The sequence below is a fragment of the Poecilia reticulata genome, chromosome 17 (genome assembly GCF_904066995.2).
Source record: "Poecilia reticulata chromosome 17, P_reticulata-male-v2, whole genome shotgun sequence".
Taxonomy (NCBI): domain Eukaryota; kingdom Metazoa; phylum Chordata; class Actinopteri; order Cyprinodontiformes; family Poeciliidae; genus Poecilia; species Poecilia reticulata.
Window position 1 is genome coordinate 19,281,663 of NC_088846.1, and position 18,991 is coordinate 19,300,653.

General features: G+C 40.2%; 1 protein-coding gene across 6 annotated transcripts in view; it reads left to right on the top strand.

The window, feature by feature from the left end:
- Window positions 1-18,991, top strand: part of mib1 (MIB E3 ubiquitin protein ligase 1) — a 62,564-nt gene that overhangs the window by 11,642 nt on the left and 31,931 nt on the right. For all 6 annotated transcript variants that reach the window (XM_081598877.1, XM_081598878.1, XM_081598881.1 and 3 more), the window contains exons 7-12: window positions 121-304; window positions 793-937; window positions 1,058-1,191; window positions 4,697-4,804; window positions 4,928-5,125; window positions 5,266-5,417. In XM_081598877.1, coding sequence (XP_081455003.1) covers window positions 121-304; window positions 793-937; window positions 1,058-1,191; window positions 4,697-4,804; window positions 4,928-5,125; window positions 5,266-5,417 — 921 coding nt within the window. The remainder of the gene's footprint in view (window positions 1-120; window positions 305-792; window positions 938-1,057; window positions 1,192-4,696; window positions 4,805-4,927; window positions 5,126-5,265; window positions 5,418-18,991) is intronic.

Below are 18,991 nucleotides of genomic sequence, written 5' to 3' on the forward strand. Positions count from 1 at the left end.
ATTCAGATTATTTTTTGACAAAATGTTTGCTCAGAATTTCTATTCTGTGACCCATAAGCCACATGAACTAGTTATGTGGTTTTTAATCGTGTCGTTCTAAAGCATCTTTTGTTTCTACAGATGGACATTTAACCCAGCAGTGCTAACGAAGGCCAACGTAGTGCGCAGCGGTGAAGTTGCAGCCGGAGCAGAAGGAGGAAGCTCCCAGTTCCATGTGGGAGACCTGGTCCAGATCTGCTACGACATCGACCGCATCAAGCTGCTCCAAAGAGGGCATGGCGAGTGGGCTGAGGCCATGCTGCCGGTAGGCTTTACGAACTCTTTAGAATAAACCAGACACCCTCCCGTCTTCTTTCTTTCCTTCACAGCTTGACGTTACTGTCTCCATTTTATAATGTTTATTAATTGATTCCCAGAGAGACACATTTTATGCTCGTTTTCTCTATTATGCCAGATTGACTCTTCTGCTGAGCTTTGATCACTAACCAGAGCTGTTTGCTGCCTGCTGGTTCTCCTATAGTAGCAGTCCTTGTTATTGATGACATCCTTGAGGTCAGCCTGACCCAGCTTAACATCATCAGAGAGCAGCTCTCCTATATAGCTATTATCAAGATGATGTCATTTGAAATTGGATGATTATGCTCAGTCTATTTTGTGCTGCTGGTTTCTTTTCTTTTTTTTCTTTGATTTCCCCCTAATTTTCACAGACTCTGTAACACACAACGTTTATGCACAGCCTGAAGACAGCTACACTTCAAACACTAATGAGTTTGTCACAACACTTTTAAATAGACCTTGGGCAAGGTGGGCCGCGTGCAGCAGATCTACTCTGACAGTGACCTGAAGGTCGAGGTTTGTGGGACTTCCTGGACGTACAATCCTGCGGCTGTCACCAAGATCGCCCCCTCCGGCTCTGCTGTCAGCAATGCCTCTGGAGGTACATGTGAACATGCACTGCTGTCGCTTGGAGAGTATCATATTAGTCCTCTGTCCTCACTGCTCTCTTTTTCTCTGGCACCTACATAAAATCAATCTCTGTTTCCGCTTGTTTTCCCAGAGCGTTTGTCTCAGTTGTTGAAGAAACTTTTCGAGACGCAAGAGTCGGGGGACATAAACGAGGAGCTGGTCAAGGCAGCAGCTAATGGAGACCTGGCTAAAGTGGAGGATATTTTGAAGAGACCTGATGTGGATGTAAGTAGCACTGTCATTATTAATGCTATTAATTTAGCAAAAACCGTTTCGATTAAGCAAAAGGACACATTTTCATCTCAAAAATGTTGTCTGTTTGTGTTGTCCAATTTTTTTATTATTCCTATTTGAAAAACCACACCCACTTTTCTTTTTATACATTATTTTTATTTTAACTTTTATAGCAACCATTAATAAATTGGCTATATTCTTAACAGTAGAGATACAATGCACATTTACATAGTCAAAGTTTGCATGGGTTCCAATGACATACATAGTTGCAATAGACATATGATTCAAAGGTTTAGGTCAATAACAAACAAAATATTCCCAGATGACCACATGTGATCAAAGATGTCTGAAACAACTTAGATATTTCACATACCCCTTGGTCAAAAATCAGTCTTATGTGTTTTTAATTTTTGCATTAATTGCATACCACAAAATAAAATGTAACCAATAAATTGTACTTTAAAGTTGTAAAGACATGTATAAAGTTCAAATTCCTGCATTACTGTAATGTAATGAAGCACTATGATGATGCTGAACTGTTTGACCTCTGTAGGTTAACAGTACTATTTACATATTTTGGAAACACTTTATTTGAAGGGGTGTGCATAACACTGACATGACACTGTCAAAAACATGACATAACATCTGTCATGAACATAAACAAGTCTTTATGAATGTTTATGATGACATGAAGTGTCATTCGGTAAATAATGACACTTTTATTGAAAAGTTGCTCTAAAAGTTGCATTGAAAGTCCATTAAAAATGCCAACTTTGCATTAAATTATCATAATTTACAAAATCATGCAAAGTTGGCACTTTTAATAGACTTTTAATGCAACTTTTAGAGCAACTTTGCAATAAAAGTGTCATTATTTACCGAATGACACTTCATGACAACTGTCATAAACATTGATAAAGACTTCTTTATGTTTATGACAGGTGTTAATGTCATGTTTATGACAGTGTCATGTCAGTCTTATGCACACCTCTTCAAATAAAGTGTTACCCATATTATACATTTGGTTTATTTACATCTTAGCTATGCAAGTTTAGGCGCTTAAAACAGGAGGAAGAAAAATCGCTCAGAAATTTCAAGAAACTGTCGACTGTTCAAAGTTTTCACATTAACGCATGGAGGCATGGTTTTTGTTTAAACATGCATCTAGACATTTTCATAAACATTTATGAAGGGGAGAAATTCTGAGCCAGACAGCACGAGAGGATTTGCCAGCTTAAAAACACCCACTTTATCTTTCTGACAGTCATCAGGAAACCCCTGGGCTTCGACTCATCAGTTGGTGATCATGTGTGGTGCTCATGCTGCTGTAATGATGCAACAAAACCTTCCTGTTTATTGTTGCCTATGTTGAAGTATTCCAACACTGTAGCCTCTGTGACCTTTGAGATATTGTAAAAACTTTTATGACTTATTTGACCTTGAGCTCGCGTTAGTCGTGTTGCAACGAGACTTGTGCCGTTTTTGATAGAACGACACCATGTTTCCTCTTTAAAAATGCAACAGACCTGAGCACGTTGATAATTGTAGACAAAATGCATAATTTCTGATCTTCTTTACATCAACTGAGTAGTCTTAGCGTCTCCCTGGATAAATCCTCCCACCAGTACTCCTCTCAGTCAGAAGAACGTTAAGGCAGCCCCAGTGGAGGGACCGAGGAGCTCTGCTGTGCAATGCAGCACAGACCTCAATATACTCTCGCTTTCAAGTGGGGGAGCTACAAATCCCACATGGTTGTGGATTATGTTCTGATGCATCCCACAGTACAGGGAAACAAAAAAAAAAAGTATTTACCACAAGACAAAAACGAGCAGCTTCTAGAGGGAAAAAGAAATCCTTACATTCAGTCTGCGGTGCTGTCCTCTGTCGGGCCAGGGGAGTGAATGAATGTGCGTGTCATTGGTGAACGCTGGCCGGATGCCCTGCTGCCTTTCAGTGGAATTATTTGCTTAAAGCTGAGCACACTGAGTCTGGCCAAGTGATTCGGCTGCCAGGACAAGAGATGTCTCGAGACTCCCAGAGGAGTCCACATTAATATTTATGCTCTCAGTTCTTGCAGTGCTGCAGTTGGTGATGAAAGATGCACGCCCAGCCTTGCATACGCGCCTACTCATGCAAACACACCCTCACAAATCTCTTTATCTCCTAACAGTGAATTTCAAGCATTAATCAAGCAATCAGTCAATTTTACTAATGGAACACTTTTCATGCCGTTATATGTAATACATAATATTTCATAGAGATTGAAAACAAACGAGCAAGCCAAGCAGTGGAACAATAGCTGCACAAATAGCTTAACTAGGTAAAAATAAAGGATATTCACTGATCAGATCTATTCTGTCTGATACAGATTTTATCCCCCCCCCCCAAGTCTGATCTGCCAATTTTTTTTTTCCAAGGACTGAAAGACATTAAAGAGAAAAAGGTGCCGGGTGAGAGATTGTTTTTAATCTGTCAAGGAATGATGTACAAGATTATTCCCATTTATGCATAGTTCCCTAATATTGTATCTGATAAAATTTTTTTATTAAACTAAAAATGAAGAAATGCTTAAAAGTCTATGCAGTTGGTTAATAAATTGATAGACTTCAAATATAAACATTTTCACCTGCTGATTAATAATCAGAGCTGATTAAAGTAAAGCTGGTCGACTATGATTCGTAAGTGCATTGTTTTTACACTGTATCTGTTTGTAAAAATGCAGTGTTTCTATTGAAGGTTAAACCATTTTTTTCTTTTATTAAAGGTAAATCAATTTATTTATGGGATTAAAAATCTGAAAATGGCTAAGTCCTTTCTCTGGCTGTTTTGATTGGTGCAAATGGAAAAACAGTAATTCAATAGATTCAGAATGCTCGTTCAAAAGACGCTTCTTGTCAGATTAAAAGTACTTTTTGAAAATAACCTTTCAGCAGGTAGAAAACAGGTATAATTCAGCTCACATTTTTGTGTTAAAAAAATACTGGTCTGGTGTAATATTCTAATTTTAAATGCCATGTTTTCATTATATGTAAGTGAAAAATCATCATAATTAGTACAATTAAAGCTTGTGTAATTAATTTAATGTGTTTCATCTTGTAATAAAATTCCTAGAGACTTTATTCATTAAAATTAAATGAAAATTTGGAAGGGCCAAATAAAATTAATATCGACTTAGAATTTGATAACAGTATCTAATAAATAAAATGAACTAAATGTGGCTAGGCAGAAGTAGTAAAACATAAAAAGCTGAAAAAAACTAAAGATAAATTAATTTACTTTTAGAAATATTGACACTTGGTTGTCATCAGATGTTGAGGAAGCCTGTTAAAGATGAACGCCGCGACGGGAAGATGACGCCCCATTACGATGTGATGTTTAGTATTTAGTTTTTGTTCTTGGCTCCTAAAGAAGAACTTTCCTGAAAGACCTGAGCAATCTGTCTGGTTTGCAAAGATTAAAACTGAATATTGAAATGTAGTCATATTTCTGGTTGCAGGTGAATGGACAGTGTGCGGGACACACTGCGATGCAGGCGGCCAGTCAGAACGGCCACGTGGATGTCCTAAAACTGCTGCTGAAACACAATGTAGACCTAGAGGCCGAGGTTGGTTTCACTTGCGTTCATTCATTCCAAAAAGTGGACTTTGGCATTTTTTTAAAACGATAACATAAAGCTAAGAAATGGAGAAATACGTGATGTGTGTTTCTTTATCTTGGCTGTGCTCAGGATAAAGACGGAGACCGGGCGGTGCACCATGCGGCGTTTGGCGATGAAGGCTCCGTCATCGAGGTGCTTCACAGGGGTGGGGCTGACCTGAACGCCAGAAACAAGCGAAGGCAGACCCCGTTACACATAGCGGTCAACAAGGGCCATCTACAGGTGGTTAAAACCTTGCTGGATTTTGGTTGCCATCCTAGTCTTCAGGTAATTATCACCTTCTACATTTTCAAAGTAGGAAATGTCAGATAAGTGAGGTTTGAGCTCAATTTTGGCAGTTCAGCAGAGAGCAATGTTGTTAATAGATTAGTTACGGGGCAGTGAGTAACGTAAGGTTTCCCTTTTAGGATTCGGAAGGTGACACACCTCTGCACGATGCAATTAGCAAGAAAAGAGATGACATGTTGTCAGTGCTGCTGGAGGCCGGCGCAGATGTCACCATCACTAACAACAACGGGTTCAATGCCTTACATCACGCTGCCCTGCGAGGAAACCCCAGGTATGTGACAGTTTTCTGCAGTAACGGTTGTAGTGCGAGTAATGAGGATGTATTTAGGCGGGCTGTGAGGAGGTTAAATCCTCAGGATATCACTAAATGCTTGATGCTTTCGATAACAGCTGGTTTGGTTGCTGCATTTTAAACACAAAAATCAGTGGAGTTTGGGGCACAAACAGCAGAGTTGTATCTGGAATGCATAAAACGTCGAGCTTCATGCAAAAAGGAGGGTCAAGTTTAAAGCCACAGCGCTCTGCCTTTTCACTGCAGGGAAGGAAGCAACTCTGGCAGAATCACTCATTTGTTACTTAATCAGCTTCTTTTACAGAAATTGACTCTGATGTTAGCAGCTTTTGAATATCTGGCATTAGACCCATTGATGCTGTGTTGTATTCGCTGTAAAGATCAATTTGCTTCCTTCTAAAGAACCCTTCTCCTTTTGAATGAAGCGTTTTAATCGAAGTTCTTGAAGCAGAATTTTCCCTTCACAGATTCTTCTCAAGCTCTAAAGTAAGACCATTAAAAGTTAAATAAGTGTAATTGTGCTGCCTCGCTGGGGACATTTTGTTTGTTACCTCAATTTAATTTCAAGTTATTCTTTAAGGCTGCCACCATTACGCCAACAGATGGCCGGGTCTGTTATGTTGAGTACTGGTAGTTTAGCTTATAGGCTTTAAAGTTAATTTGTAGTTTCCTTTTACTGTTATGCTTGTCCCTCACCATGTGTTGTGAGCCGAGGCTGGCCTGAGGAGGCTGCTCTCTGCAGCAGTATTTCGTCTTGTCCTTGGTCGCTGCTATTTCGGGCAGGTTGTTGTTTTTTTTTCTTTTTTTCCTTTTCTTATCACTTAGAGAATGTAAAGGTGGCTAAGAGAGGAGACTATCTGAATGAGACTGATCGTTCAAGATCTCTTAACATGATGGATTTAGATGTAAAGCGTTAAAAGTGATCGTTCTCTATAACATTTAACTATATGCTTGACATTCTGTGTGTGTTCTTCAGGAGGGAAACTGTTCTGAACATCCGCAGATTGATTTGATTGATTTAAGATTAGTTCTTTTAATTCTTAGCGCTTTAGATTGACCACATATTAGCATACATTTTCCACCACTATTCTACATATTATTTATAAAACTTTTCAGATTTTTTTGCAGTGACTGTGAAGCTGTTAGGCAGCCATATAGAGAGGTTGGTAAGAAACCTCAAACTTTTCCTGGTTAAAGTCTGATTTCATAAGAGCATTTCCTTCCTTTTTAGCCTGGAAATTCAACATTTGAGGGAGACAAAAAGGAATGCATAATTAGATTTTATTCTTTCATGCTCTGCCTGACAATGTTGCAGCTGGTGTATGATCTTAGCTGGTTTTGCAGCTGCTCTCTGCCTCTTCACTATGTTAGTGGTGCAAGTCTCTTTCATGGATCTGCTAAACTGAACAATACAGGCATGTCCCAAACCAGTAAAACGAATACTTTGGAATTTTTTTCAGTTGTTTTATCACTACAGTATGACATTTAGTCTGTAAAAAAACAAAAAAACACCCACATTCTCTATGACTTAAGAATTATTGGAGTTAAGGTGGATCACCTGCCATGATTCATGGCTCCTTTCTACAGCTGTTGCACTATGGAGAAACCATCACTTGCTGCACACTAACCGATTTATTGATCCATACTAACATTTATTCAAGTATGTTGATTTTATCAGCATATACTGTCTTACAATTCCCTAAATTGGTTGCAGCTTGAGCCGTGCGGTATATCAGTGTCTGTAATACTGCATTTGCACAGGACTGCTAAGATCCAATATTTGTCAGGATATTATATTTCAAGTGCCATGCATTCAAATTGTGCATGCCAGTAATATATATATATTTAGCCTTTTTATTTGACTGCACTCTATATCCACATGTTTATGTTTATTTTTATTGGCAGAGATGCAAAAGCTCCCATTAGTGGGGACATTGTGATAAAATAAGAGCAAAAATAAACGTGCCAAGTCCATCAGATTCTCCGAGTAAGTTTAGTGAATACGTAAAGGTTTTTTTCTAAAGTGTTTAGATTTATACACAGTGCAGACAAAAGTATTTGTTTTCCAGTGGGGAAAAAAAATGCTTCAAGGTTGGTCCTGTTGAAAGTTTTACTTCTCAAAGAAGAAAAATAAAGCTCTAGACTTCTCGGTTGACCTGTACTGTAAATCATTTAGTTTATTTAATAAAAGCAATTATGGAATGTTTTAAGAAAGGCTGAGTAAAACACAGCCAATTTGAATTGTAGATATTTAAAAGCAGAGGGTGCATAATTTGTTTTAGCAAAGCAGCTTTCAGAACATACAGTAGAAAGCTGGTTTTCAGTAGGAGTCATTGATTTACAGGCAAAAAGTGCTGGAGTACAGCATTTTCTATATCAGGACTTCGGTTGTGTTGTGTGTGCATTACCTGCCTCAGTCCACACTCTGTCCCCTCGCTTTCAGAGAAACAAAGATATATGTCCCCATCTCCAGTATTCCCATTTACTTTTATTTCACGCTCGAGCTGCTGCAATATTGGAGAGAGAGTCCACAAGTCCTAAAGCCCCCCAAATCTCTCCCTAGGTCCAAGTGAAAGCTCCTCGTCCAAGCGTGTTTAGTGGAGAGACGGTTGTTTCGATTGATTGCTTTGAGGAATTTCTGCCATAGAATCATATTTCTTAAAAAGTACTGATGTTGGCCCATAAGAAATAGTTTGAGTGGAGCGCTAATCAAGGGTCTTTACATAGAGATTATCATGTGAAGACCACTGACAGAAGAAGTATAACTAACTTCAGGAACTGAATTTACTTCTAACATTTAACATTCAATTAAAGCATCAGTACAGGCTGTTCTGGCATGCGTGACATAAACAAGTCAAAAATATTATTTAGTCCATCAAACTTTATTTATATTGCTAGTTATGAACATTCATATAATGCTGTAAAAACAAAGTGCTTTACAAGATTAATAACAAATCTGTCCCCAAACAAGCTAACAAAACAGTTTAAAAGATTAAGTTAAAATGGAGCAAAGCACGTTAAATTTCAGTCAGAATAACGATTGTTACAGACAAATCATCAGTTTTTCACCATATAGCTACACTGAAGAAACGGCGTATTGGATTTTAAAAATTTATATTCATATAAAAATTTGAAACATTTAATAAATACAATGGGTTCATAAAACAAAAGTGCAGTGCATTAGCAAGTATAACTAAAAAGCACAAGTCATTTGTACGACAGATGTTGGCGTTATTGTTTAATTAAATATAAATAAATAGCATGCTCTGGTGGTGTAGGGTTAAGGCGTGACCCATGTACAGAGGACGAAGGACAAAGACCTCGACGACTTTCTCACACAACCCACTGTCCTGTCGCTTCACCATCAAATAAAGGCCACTAGAGCCAAAAATGAAAAAAGAAGCAAATAAAATAACCCAAATTAAAATGTGCATTAGATTATTTTTCCTTGAAAAGCAAATGCTATGTTATTACAAGTCAGTTGTAACATAGACATAAGCATTTATAAAGAAACCCCCTGAAAAAGACAGTTTTTTAAATATCTCTAAATTATAGAAGAAACATTAGTAAAATATATTAAATACATAATTTATTCAAGAAATAAATATGAAGTAAGAAAACAAATTCAAACTGGTGTAAAAGTCAAAGCTGTGTTTGCAGTTTAGCTATTAACACACAACTCTGATAGCAGAGAGACAGATATGAATCACTCAAGGGTGTCTTTTAATTAGAAAAATATTGCTAGTTATGAACATGAAATTCTTCCATTTGGGTTTAAGCAGACAATCTGTCAAATCCCTGTTGTCTGTGCGTAATCTGCTGAGTTGTTTTAAGACTGTGGCTGGGTGTGTGGAAAGTAGACTGAAGAAGATTCATAGGAAGAACTCGGTGGGTGACGAATGAATCTTTCAACTTGAAGTCCCGAACACCGAGAGAAATCAGCTCTACTCACCAGGGAGTCCTACCAGACTTTAGCTTGTTCATTACTCAAACACACGCCAGTACAGTGTAAATACCGATGTAGTTTTGAACTGTTAAAGGTTTTCTTTGTGATCTAAGTTGTGCATTGCGTTCTGTGCATTCACCATAGCCACGGCTTACACAACCTCATCTATGTTCCTCCATCAGGCTAACAGAAGTCAGTAGCTCCCACTGCACTGTAAGCAAAAGATTAATATCCCAAGTCCTGCCACTGCTTTTGGTAGTCATTTAGATGCCACCTCTTTGTAATACCCGCTCATCTGCATTTTGTGTGCAGCTCTGAGCTTTCTTTTAAAATGGGTTGATATAGACAACCCCCAAAGGGTAATTGGCCTATATGAGGAGATGGAGGAGTCTGCAAGCCTTCACACTGTGCTGTTTAAACCAGAGAAGCCTTTGGAACGTAATGTCAGAACTAACAGCCTGCAGCAGAGTTGAGATGTTTAAAATGGATCTTAATTGTATAGAAAATACAGTTGTGGGCATTGGAATGTGATGAACATTTAAGAAAGGTGAATTATGATGTATTTTTGAACCTTTCTTCATAACTGGCATGTCTTCAGAAATATGCTTTCTCACAAAGGTTGTATATATAATGCATGGTAAAAATGATACCATGCATTATAATTAATAGCCAATAATAAGTAATCAATTTTTATTACCCATACAATTGATTTAAAGAAATAATCAAAGTTTTATACTGTAAAATAAAAAAATCCATTATTGTTTTAGATGTACAATATTTATTTACAATCTCTGTTTGGTGTGTTTGGTATATGTTTAAAGCTTTTGAATTGCTGACCATCTAATGAAAGTCATGCTAGCTAGTGGATTAGTTAGCAGGACACTCATACATTCTCACACAGACACATTGGTGTTGTATTTCTGACAAAGTGTTCGTTGCATGCCTATGCCCTGTTACAGCCGTTTGTAGTCTGGTGCGGCAGAGAGGCGACCCTCAGTCAGGAAAAGAGGACAATAACCCAATTTTGCATGTGGATCAGTGCTTTTTTTATTATTATTATTAAAAAAAGAAGACAGATGTTACAGTCACCAAACATACCAGATGATAATAGTGCTGTTCTTAACGCTGTTGAAGGTGTCAAACCCAATCCTGGATCCTGTAGTCATCAAAGCATAGCTACAGCTGGTTGAAGGGGACCAAATCCATTCAAGAGGTGATTTGGTTCCATTTTACCAGCTTTAGCAAAGCATTGTTTCACAGTGTACCTGTTGGTAAGAAATACCTTCAGATTTTTTTTTTGTTTGTTTTCAAAGGTTTTGCCCCATAAATAGGCTAACATTTGAAAAACATTTAGCAGCTTAATAGATTTCACCACTCATTTCACAAGCTGACGTGATCAATAGTACACCCTCTTAATTTCACTTTCCTTACTTGCCTTCATCAACCTATCTGACACCCCAGGTATATTAAGCACCTTCACCCCATTTACCATCACACCAATAATACACAGGTACAGCTTATCAAGCTGAGCTGCCTCCAATGCAGTCTATTAATCTTCCTAGCCATTTTTCCAACTTTTACCCCTTTAGTAGACTGTGAAAATGTTCTCTGAGAGAAAAAAAAAGAAAGATCATAATAATCTGTGGCAGTGCACTTGAGTCAAATGTCCTGGAGTCATGAAGCAATTACAGACTCTGACAGATGGGCCCCGCTTCTAGCACGCTGCTGCTCCGGTCACCGAGACGGCCAACAGACAAACGCAGAGGCAAAAGTACATACACAAGTTCTGTTACTTGTGTTCCTACAGCAGCACTTGCGGGTGTCAAGTCCCAACATTAATTTAAGCCACTCTTTTAAATCCTCCAGGCTGATTTGCCTTCTAGAGCGTTCAGTTTGAACAGTAACTCAGGATTTTATTTCACATTTCTTTTACTGTAGCAAAGGACTCAATATATGTGTGCACTGAATGATCTCTTGTGTTTCCTTGGAAAAAATCCAGCATTAATGTAAAATGATTCGAGAGTCCTAACATCAGACAATACTTGTTTAGAAAAAAACATCACTTTTCACACGCTGCCTTGCTGCTTTGCTTGTATATTTTTGCACATTTAGACAGAATCCAGCAGCATAACTAGACATGCACCAGTTATTAGACCAGCAATTAGAATCTGACAATTTTTTTTCTGGATCAGCTCTGATTAGAGATTGTCAGGTCACTTACGGGAAATATATATATATATTTTTATCTATCTATTACACACATCACATAGGGTGCATTATAAGCATTAGTGCATGTTTTGTGAGGTTTACGTTTTGCTAAATATTTTGGGGATAATCCTGCAATTCAGTTTCTATTTGGTAGAGAGGGAAGTTTAAATCTGATGGCCTACTACACGTTTTTCCACTAATGTAGTCCTTCAAATTAAAAATAATAATAATAATAATAATAATAATTGGCCTTTATTACCTCTAAACTAAATACTCTGTTCTCCCTCATTAGCATGCAACAAGTCACTGCTACACATAATTTTTAAATTTAATGCACAGTTACCTGACATTTATTAGATATTTTTTTAATCAGAGCCTATTTATTTCTAATATCTCAGTTGTTTTTGTCACCACATTTCACAAGGGCCACGAACACAGTCTGCTACTATAATTATTGACTTTTTCTGCCAAGGCACAAATGATATTCTCCAAGTGGCCGGTGACAGCTGAGCGATATACAGCCTTGCTTGTAGACAGCATGGAGGTCAACATAAGGCCAGCTTGATATGGCACACCAGGCAGGTCTATTTGTAACATACACATGCACATTCATGCTTACTTACTTACACACATTCACTCCAGAGTCAGGTGGCGGGGCTGCTCAACTCATTTAAGGGCCATAACAGGGCAAAAGCCAGGGGCACGACAAGCACCAAGCTTTTGATAATGTCAGCATCTGCTGGGTTTGTCACTTAGACAGCAGGTCAAGGCTATTGAGATGGCCTGGTGAAACGTGCTGAGCATGGCTCACAAACTCAGACCCGTCTGAGTTTCTCTACAGAAAACGGTGATGAGCGAACAGAAATTTCAGACAGATGGATTGGGTATAAAAGGTTCATCAACTAGAAAGGAACTTTTATTGTCCAATTATCATCATGTGAGAATTTCATTTTAAGTTTGCATCTGCAGGTTAGGTTTTCTCGTTTTCTCAGTAAATCTAACTCATTTTTTTTCTCTTATTTCCAGCTGTTTGAGTTGCTTATTATTTGGTGCATCTAGGACAGAGGTTGGTGACCATGACTCTTTAAAAACCAGTTTTATGGTGTGCAACGAAATAGAATTAGTCTAAAGTCACAACCTTTGTACGCTCCTCTAAAATTCAGATAGCTGTCATTTTTACCTGCTCTTAAAAGGTATTGTTACAAGTGAATTAACTTAATAGTATTAATAATTTTAGGTTTTAGAAGTAAGAAAAGCAAACTTTTACAAAATGGAATGGATATATTTTTTGTTGATTTCTAAAACAATGAAGAGGAGGGAAAAAGCATGTAGCATGTAATCTGATAAAAAGTGTTCATTGTTCATTAGTTGAATTGTGTTGTAGAAATTTAATGCAGAAATTGAATTAAAAATCAAGAAGAGCTAAAACTTTATTACGTCTCTTTATAATGCTCATCTTAGTTTTGGCAAAAGTTATTTCAAGCCACTGTTGAGGGGCTAAAAAGCTGCTGGCTGCAGACCCCTGGTATATGTTGAGTCTTTTTTTTTTCTTTACTTAATCCACCAAGTCTGTTTTCAAAATGATTTCTAAACAGTTTACCTTAAACGTGTCTAATTTAAGCTTAAAGAATTGTAGCTACTAGTAATACTACAAATATCAATAGTATCTTTACAGTTTTCTGTAAATACTAATAATGATGTAAATTACCCTGACACAAAACCTAGTTTTCCTTTCAGATTCAAATTCAAATAATATCTAAAAATAGTTTCCTCTAGTTTTGTCGTATCTATAAAAATAAATCTTTGTCTTTTTGCAGTGAGGTAACTTTTATTTAACCTGGCATCAAGATATGGTTATAAAAATTTGTTTGTGAAGGCATCTAAAACATTTTAAAGCGAAATAAACATGTGCTAAACTTAGATCTGAGCAAAGGACAGAGAAATGGGGGCCGGAGTGGGTGAAAGTGCTAGATATGAATAGCTCACCATGCAAACAACTGCATGCTAAGCTATCACGGTCCCCTCACCTCAATTCTATCTCTGTACCTCTTCCCATATCAGTTGCCTTTCTTTTTGTTTGAACCAGTCAACAATTGGAATCAGCTGACAGGCCAGAGCTGACCCTGATCCTGCATTGTCACTTTTTTGATGGTCTAATCTGGCTGCCATGCGGCCCGGCAAAGCATTTGGCAAGCATAGCAAACGTGAACAATGAGAGCAGGACTCAGAAAAAGGGAGGGGGAGTTGGTGTTAGGGGGTGGGGGGGTGCATAGGGAAGCAAGGTTGATGCGGGGTGGGGGTTGTGGGTAAGGGCAAGAGTAACAGAGGGCAGTTGTAGTTAAGATTGTTAACATAGAATCCACACAATGCAGCAACAGCACCATGTTTTTCTGCCTCATCAGCATCATCTTTGCTCTCCTTCAGTTTCATGTTTATTTTTGTATTTTAAAGGGAGCAGCAATGTTGGAGATTTGATCCAAGTCACCTTGCTTGAGCCTTGCAGGAGCACTGGAAAAGATTATGGTATTAATAGTTAGGAGCAGCTCGCTGCGTACCACTCACTGCTGAGTGAAGTTGGTGCTAAGTTGCAGTTGGCTGACTGTCAGAAGCCGTAATGCAGCAAAATCAGCCAAGAATGAAAGGAGGCCCCAGTTTGTACAGCAAGGTCACAAGGAATCTCCACATTGTCATAGGTGGCAAATACCGCTACGTGACGCTGTCAAAAGAAGCTCGAGACAGGATTTCAAATCTTTTTATGCTAACTTATGTTATTACCCAATGAATTGTCGCTTTATCTTGGATGAGAGCATTTTATTGGCCAAGTCAGCTAGTTTGGGAAAGCATTAAGTTCCCTACAGCGATTACTGCTGCAGTGAAGCTGCCTAGAGACAGTATAGCTAATGTATGAGTCTTAGCGCTCATTCTCTCCCCCACCCCCACCTTCCCCCAACTTTACATTGTTATCCTATATAGACGCACAAAGAATCAAAAAACATCAGCAAAATATCTTTTAAACACATTTTCAGAACGAGGACTTGCACCCCACCAAGAATACATACTTCTTTACATTCCATAGCTTTCATATGTTCATATGGGTACATAAAGAAGTATGTACTCCGAGGAGGTAATCTTTTTGAAGCGTTCTCACCTTTTTTTTGTTTTTGCCAAGGTCAGGAAGTTAGGAGCAGAACGTTTTTTTTTTTTTTCTTTCTCCCACTGTTCCCCTCTCCCAAGTATGGTAGTGTGCACTGTAAGGTGACTTTGAGTGTAAATTCAGTTCAACACTCAAGGCTTTCCTTTGGTTGCCATGTAAGGCTGAGCAGTCTGTCCCCCCGCCCCTGAATGCAACAGAAACTTTGCAGTCCATACCATAGTCGACCGTCCCGAAAAATCCCAATGCTTGTCCTCAAGGCAGTGGAGACTGGTCTGCAAGGTTGAGAGGAGAGCAGTTGCAATATTCTACGGGTGGGAATTCTTGAAGAGACAAAAGAGCAAAAAAAAAAAAAAGTTCATAATTTATCAGGAGTAGGAGTTTCCAGTGTTTGATGTTTCCTGGCAGCGGCGTCGATGCGCCTTTATATGAAGGGTCCTGCTGATGGACTGAACGTTTCCGCTTCTCTCCGCCCACTTGCATGCGTATCTTACTTCTTCGCTGTGGTTTTGTTGCCCCAATTTTCACACCATTTCTGTCCCAGTGCTGTTGCACCAGTATGCACAACTCTAACGCAGGTCCCTTATCTCACTTGTGTCAGCGGCGTCCCCCCTGTGGCTTTCTGGAGTGCTTGCTGATGTTTGAAAACGACGGTGATCCAAGTTGAACAGGAAACTATTGTGAGCAGGATTTGGGCTTTAGGCGTGCGGGCAGGCCATAGGTCACATGAAGCCGCTAATGCCCACTCAGCACTTGTGGATTGGTCCTCGGTGCGCCCCCCTCCCTGCCAAATTGCCCACCCCTTTACTCTCACTCTCCCCCCTCGTTTCATAGATCATCATTACATGGTTATGCTTTCTCACTCAATTTCACCAGTCTGCCTTTCTACCTGAACCAGACCTTATGTTGCAGAGCGAATCAATGAGTATTTGCATGGCAGTGAGAACTGTTCAGCAGCCATGCTAATGAGTCTTTACCCCCAAACCTGCACATTCCACAAGTTGACGCTGCCTCCCGCCACACTAAACTGACCATAAGGCTGAACACTAAGTCAGTTGGTTATGGGAGCCTAGTTTTTAAAGTTGGGAGACTGTGTGGTAGAGAGTTGAATTAAGGAGCAGTGGTGCAATGCTTTTGCAGTGGAAGGGTTTTGGAATAGTAATGAGAGAAAGTGTGAGCGGAGGTGACAGCTGTTCTCAGCACAAAGGTAGGGCTGGGAAGGTGGAGAAGCCCGGTCCGGAAGGAGTGACGTTCTGTTTAGGAAATGTCACAGCTGCCCGAGAGGGTGAGCGCATACGGATATGGGGGCAGTGAAATTCCTTCCTACGCGCACAGGGGCAGACCAGCGAATTAGCCGGGCGCTTGCTGTGTCTGCTGCAGTACCACGTACCCTGCATGCCCTGCCTAGCCCACAGCAGGAGGAGTGGGAAACTGGGTTACAGCCCCGACTGCTGTAGGTTTATCCCGTGACACACATCTACTCAGCCGGCCGTTGCTGCCAAAATTGACCCCCCTCCTCAGTTGCCTGTCCCCCTCCCTCCATGCACATCTGTATGACACTGCTCACAGCTGTGTGCCGTCAATCCGCTTTTCTCCCACTCGGGACTCATGACCTGCCCGCTGCTCATTACTCCTGATACTTTCTTTTGCCTCTCTGGTCACCACATTCCATCCTTCTGCCCCCGTCATCAGCACACCTTGGTCCTGAAAGTGTGGCAACTTACCTCTGGTGATCAAACCCACACCCAGTGTTTTTGGTAAAAAAAATAAAATAAAAAAAAAAAAAGTATAAACAACATTCAAAAAGAAATTCAAACAACACTTCAAAAGTCGATGTAATTATAGAATCCTTGAGGCAAGACATCTGTAAAAGCTGCATGATGCAGAGGGTGCATCGTCTCTCCGCACCCGTGCAGGTCTGAGTTAACAAGTCCGTCATTAGATAGCAGCAGAGCTGCAACCATGAAGCCTAATGAGCCAAAGAGCTCTGCTGCTGCAGCATGTCCGGCCAGTGCCAGGAACACAAGAGAGCGAGAGCGAGCAAGACAACAGAGGGAGGCAGGAGTGGGGGGGGGGCAAGATGAGGGAGATAGAGTGGAGAGTGCAAAAAACTGGGATAAAATCCATGTGGACCATAGCAACTCCCCCAGCTTCTATTTCTACGAGTCCACCTGCATCTTCTCTTTGTCCATACTTTTTCCTTTTATAACACCTTCATTTATTGTGTTCTTTAAAGACAAGAGGAACAAGCGCGGGAGACGATAAAAGCCCCAAAAGGTGCTTTCTCAGGTTAAGTTGCGTCCCGGTGATGCTGCTGCTGCTGCAGAACGGTACATTCCACTCCCTCTCTCGGCTATGCGGCTCAGAGGCGAACCATGCGCCTAACACGTCCGAAGAAGAAGGGAGGCAAGAGATGGGACGGGAGACGTCAAGGCCCATCAGGGGTAAACTCCGTCCAAAAGCCAAAGAAGAGTATATATTACCTGTCAAATCAGTTTTTTTCATCCGTGCTGCTCTTCTTCTCCTCCCCTCCTTTTCTGTAGTGAAGAGAGCCATAATGACCTAGAGAGCGCTCCAGCTGCTGCAGCCATCGTGTGTGCCGGGTGCACGCCTGACTCGCTGATTCAGCTTCTATGTTTGGGGGGAGGCAGTGGCGGTGTGGGGGATGACGGGCGGGTTGAGTGCTACAGTCAGAGAGGGAAGGAGGGGGGAATAAAAAAGGGAGGAAGAGGCACACACATATATACATGTATACATTCCTACACATACATAAGTCATACCTTCAGAGGAGGAAGATGCAGAGCTGCAGTTTGTTGAAGAAGGGGTGGGAAAAAATAATGCAGCATTTTCCTTCCCATCATATGTATTCTAAGGGAGGGAAAACTGGGAGGATGCCCTTATCAGTTGAGGAAGCAGAAAGTATAGCAGCCACTCTCCCACTCTGCCTTTCTCTCTTTCCATCGTCACTCCGCAAGCCCCGGAGCTTCATCCTGCTCCTGGACTCTGCTGCTGCTCCTCACTGGAACTTTGTACAGCAGATTTAGATCAGAGAGTTTACAAAACATTTGAGAGCAAATGTGACAGAAGCACGTGAAAAGTCATCTGGAGAAAAACACAGGTGTATTTTTAACCTCTCTCATATATAAGTAGCATATTTGGTGATGCTGATTAATGAAATATAAGAAACATCACATAGAAATTCCTGAGTTAATTTTTTATGTCAAAATAAAAAATAAAAAAAACAATATTATAACAATATGTTATAAATTCTCTGCTAATCAATATGTTCTAGCGTTTCAGCGGTTTTTTCTGGAATAGCACGGTAATCTCATCCGTAGGTCTGTGAAGAAGGATGTCTGGAATCAGTAACCCTTTGATTCGTTGGCTCCGAGGTTAATTTGGAAACGTTGAAACCGGTTTGTTGTGTTGCCATCTTTTACATCACCACAGTTGACGGTGTATACTGGTTTGTCAGATATCCTTTAAACGACAACCAGTCACGCAAATGCCAACATGCAATGGGTGTATTCACTGCTTTTGTTATTGTTGCCTTAAAGTGAGGGTGATTTTGAATAATCCTGGCAGCTGCATTGTTAAAATAAGAATATTAAAATGATCAACATATATCACATATCCTTAATTATAACCAGGATCATGTACAATTTTTTTTTATTTTCATTTTAGTGTTCCCACAATGTGGCGTGTGCATTGTACGGGTTTTCTTTAAACCTGTTTACCGTTTCCCCCTCAGAGAGTGGAGGACTCTACTGAATGGTGACCACTTTGTAGAGAGCCAAGCATTTCAAACACGCCTCAGCTCCATGTTGCCGCGTTGCTCCTGTGTCTTGTCTCACTACCTCCCTTGACCATTTTTAGTCAAGCAGTGCAAAAAATAGTTCCCACTCTGCTCTTCTTCTTGCCCCACCCACTCCATAACCCCCAGTCCCCCACCTTCCCAACCGAGGCTCCGGGAAGCCTCCCATGCAGCTAGCTCCCGGCCCATCGATTCCACTCGCCTGGAAGGAGAGAGCAGCGCTAGACCAGATAGGACCCCGCTACCATTTGCTGCGCTATTTTTAGTAGCTCCAAATAAAGTGGTCTTCTCGTGCTTCCACTTGTATATACTTAAACCCCTCCCCGCTCCCCCTTGTCTCCTGTTTTGCATCATTACCACCAGCTTTACTGACTTCTCTGGTACCATCTTCTTGCTCTCTGTGTCCTTTTGACTCACCCCAGGTCCCTATCACT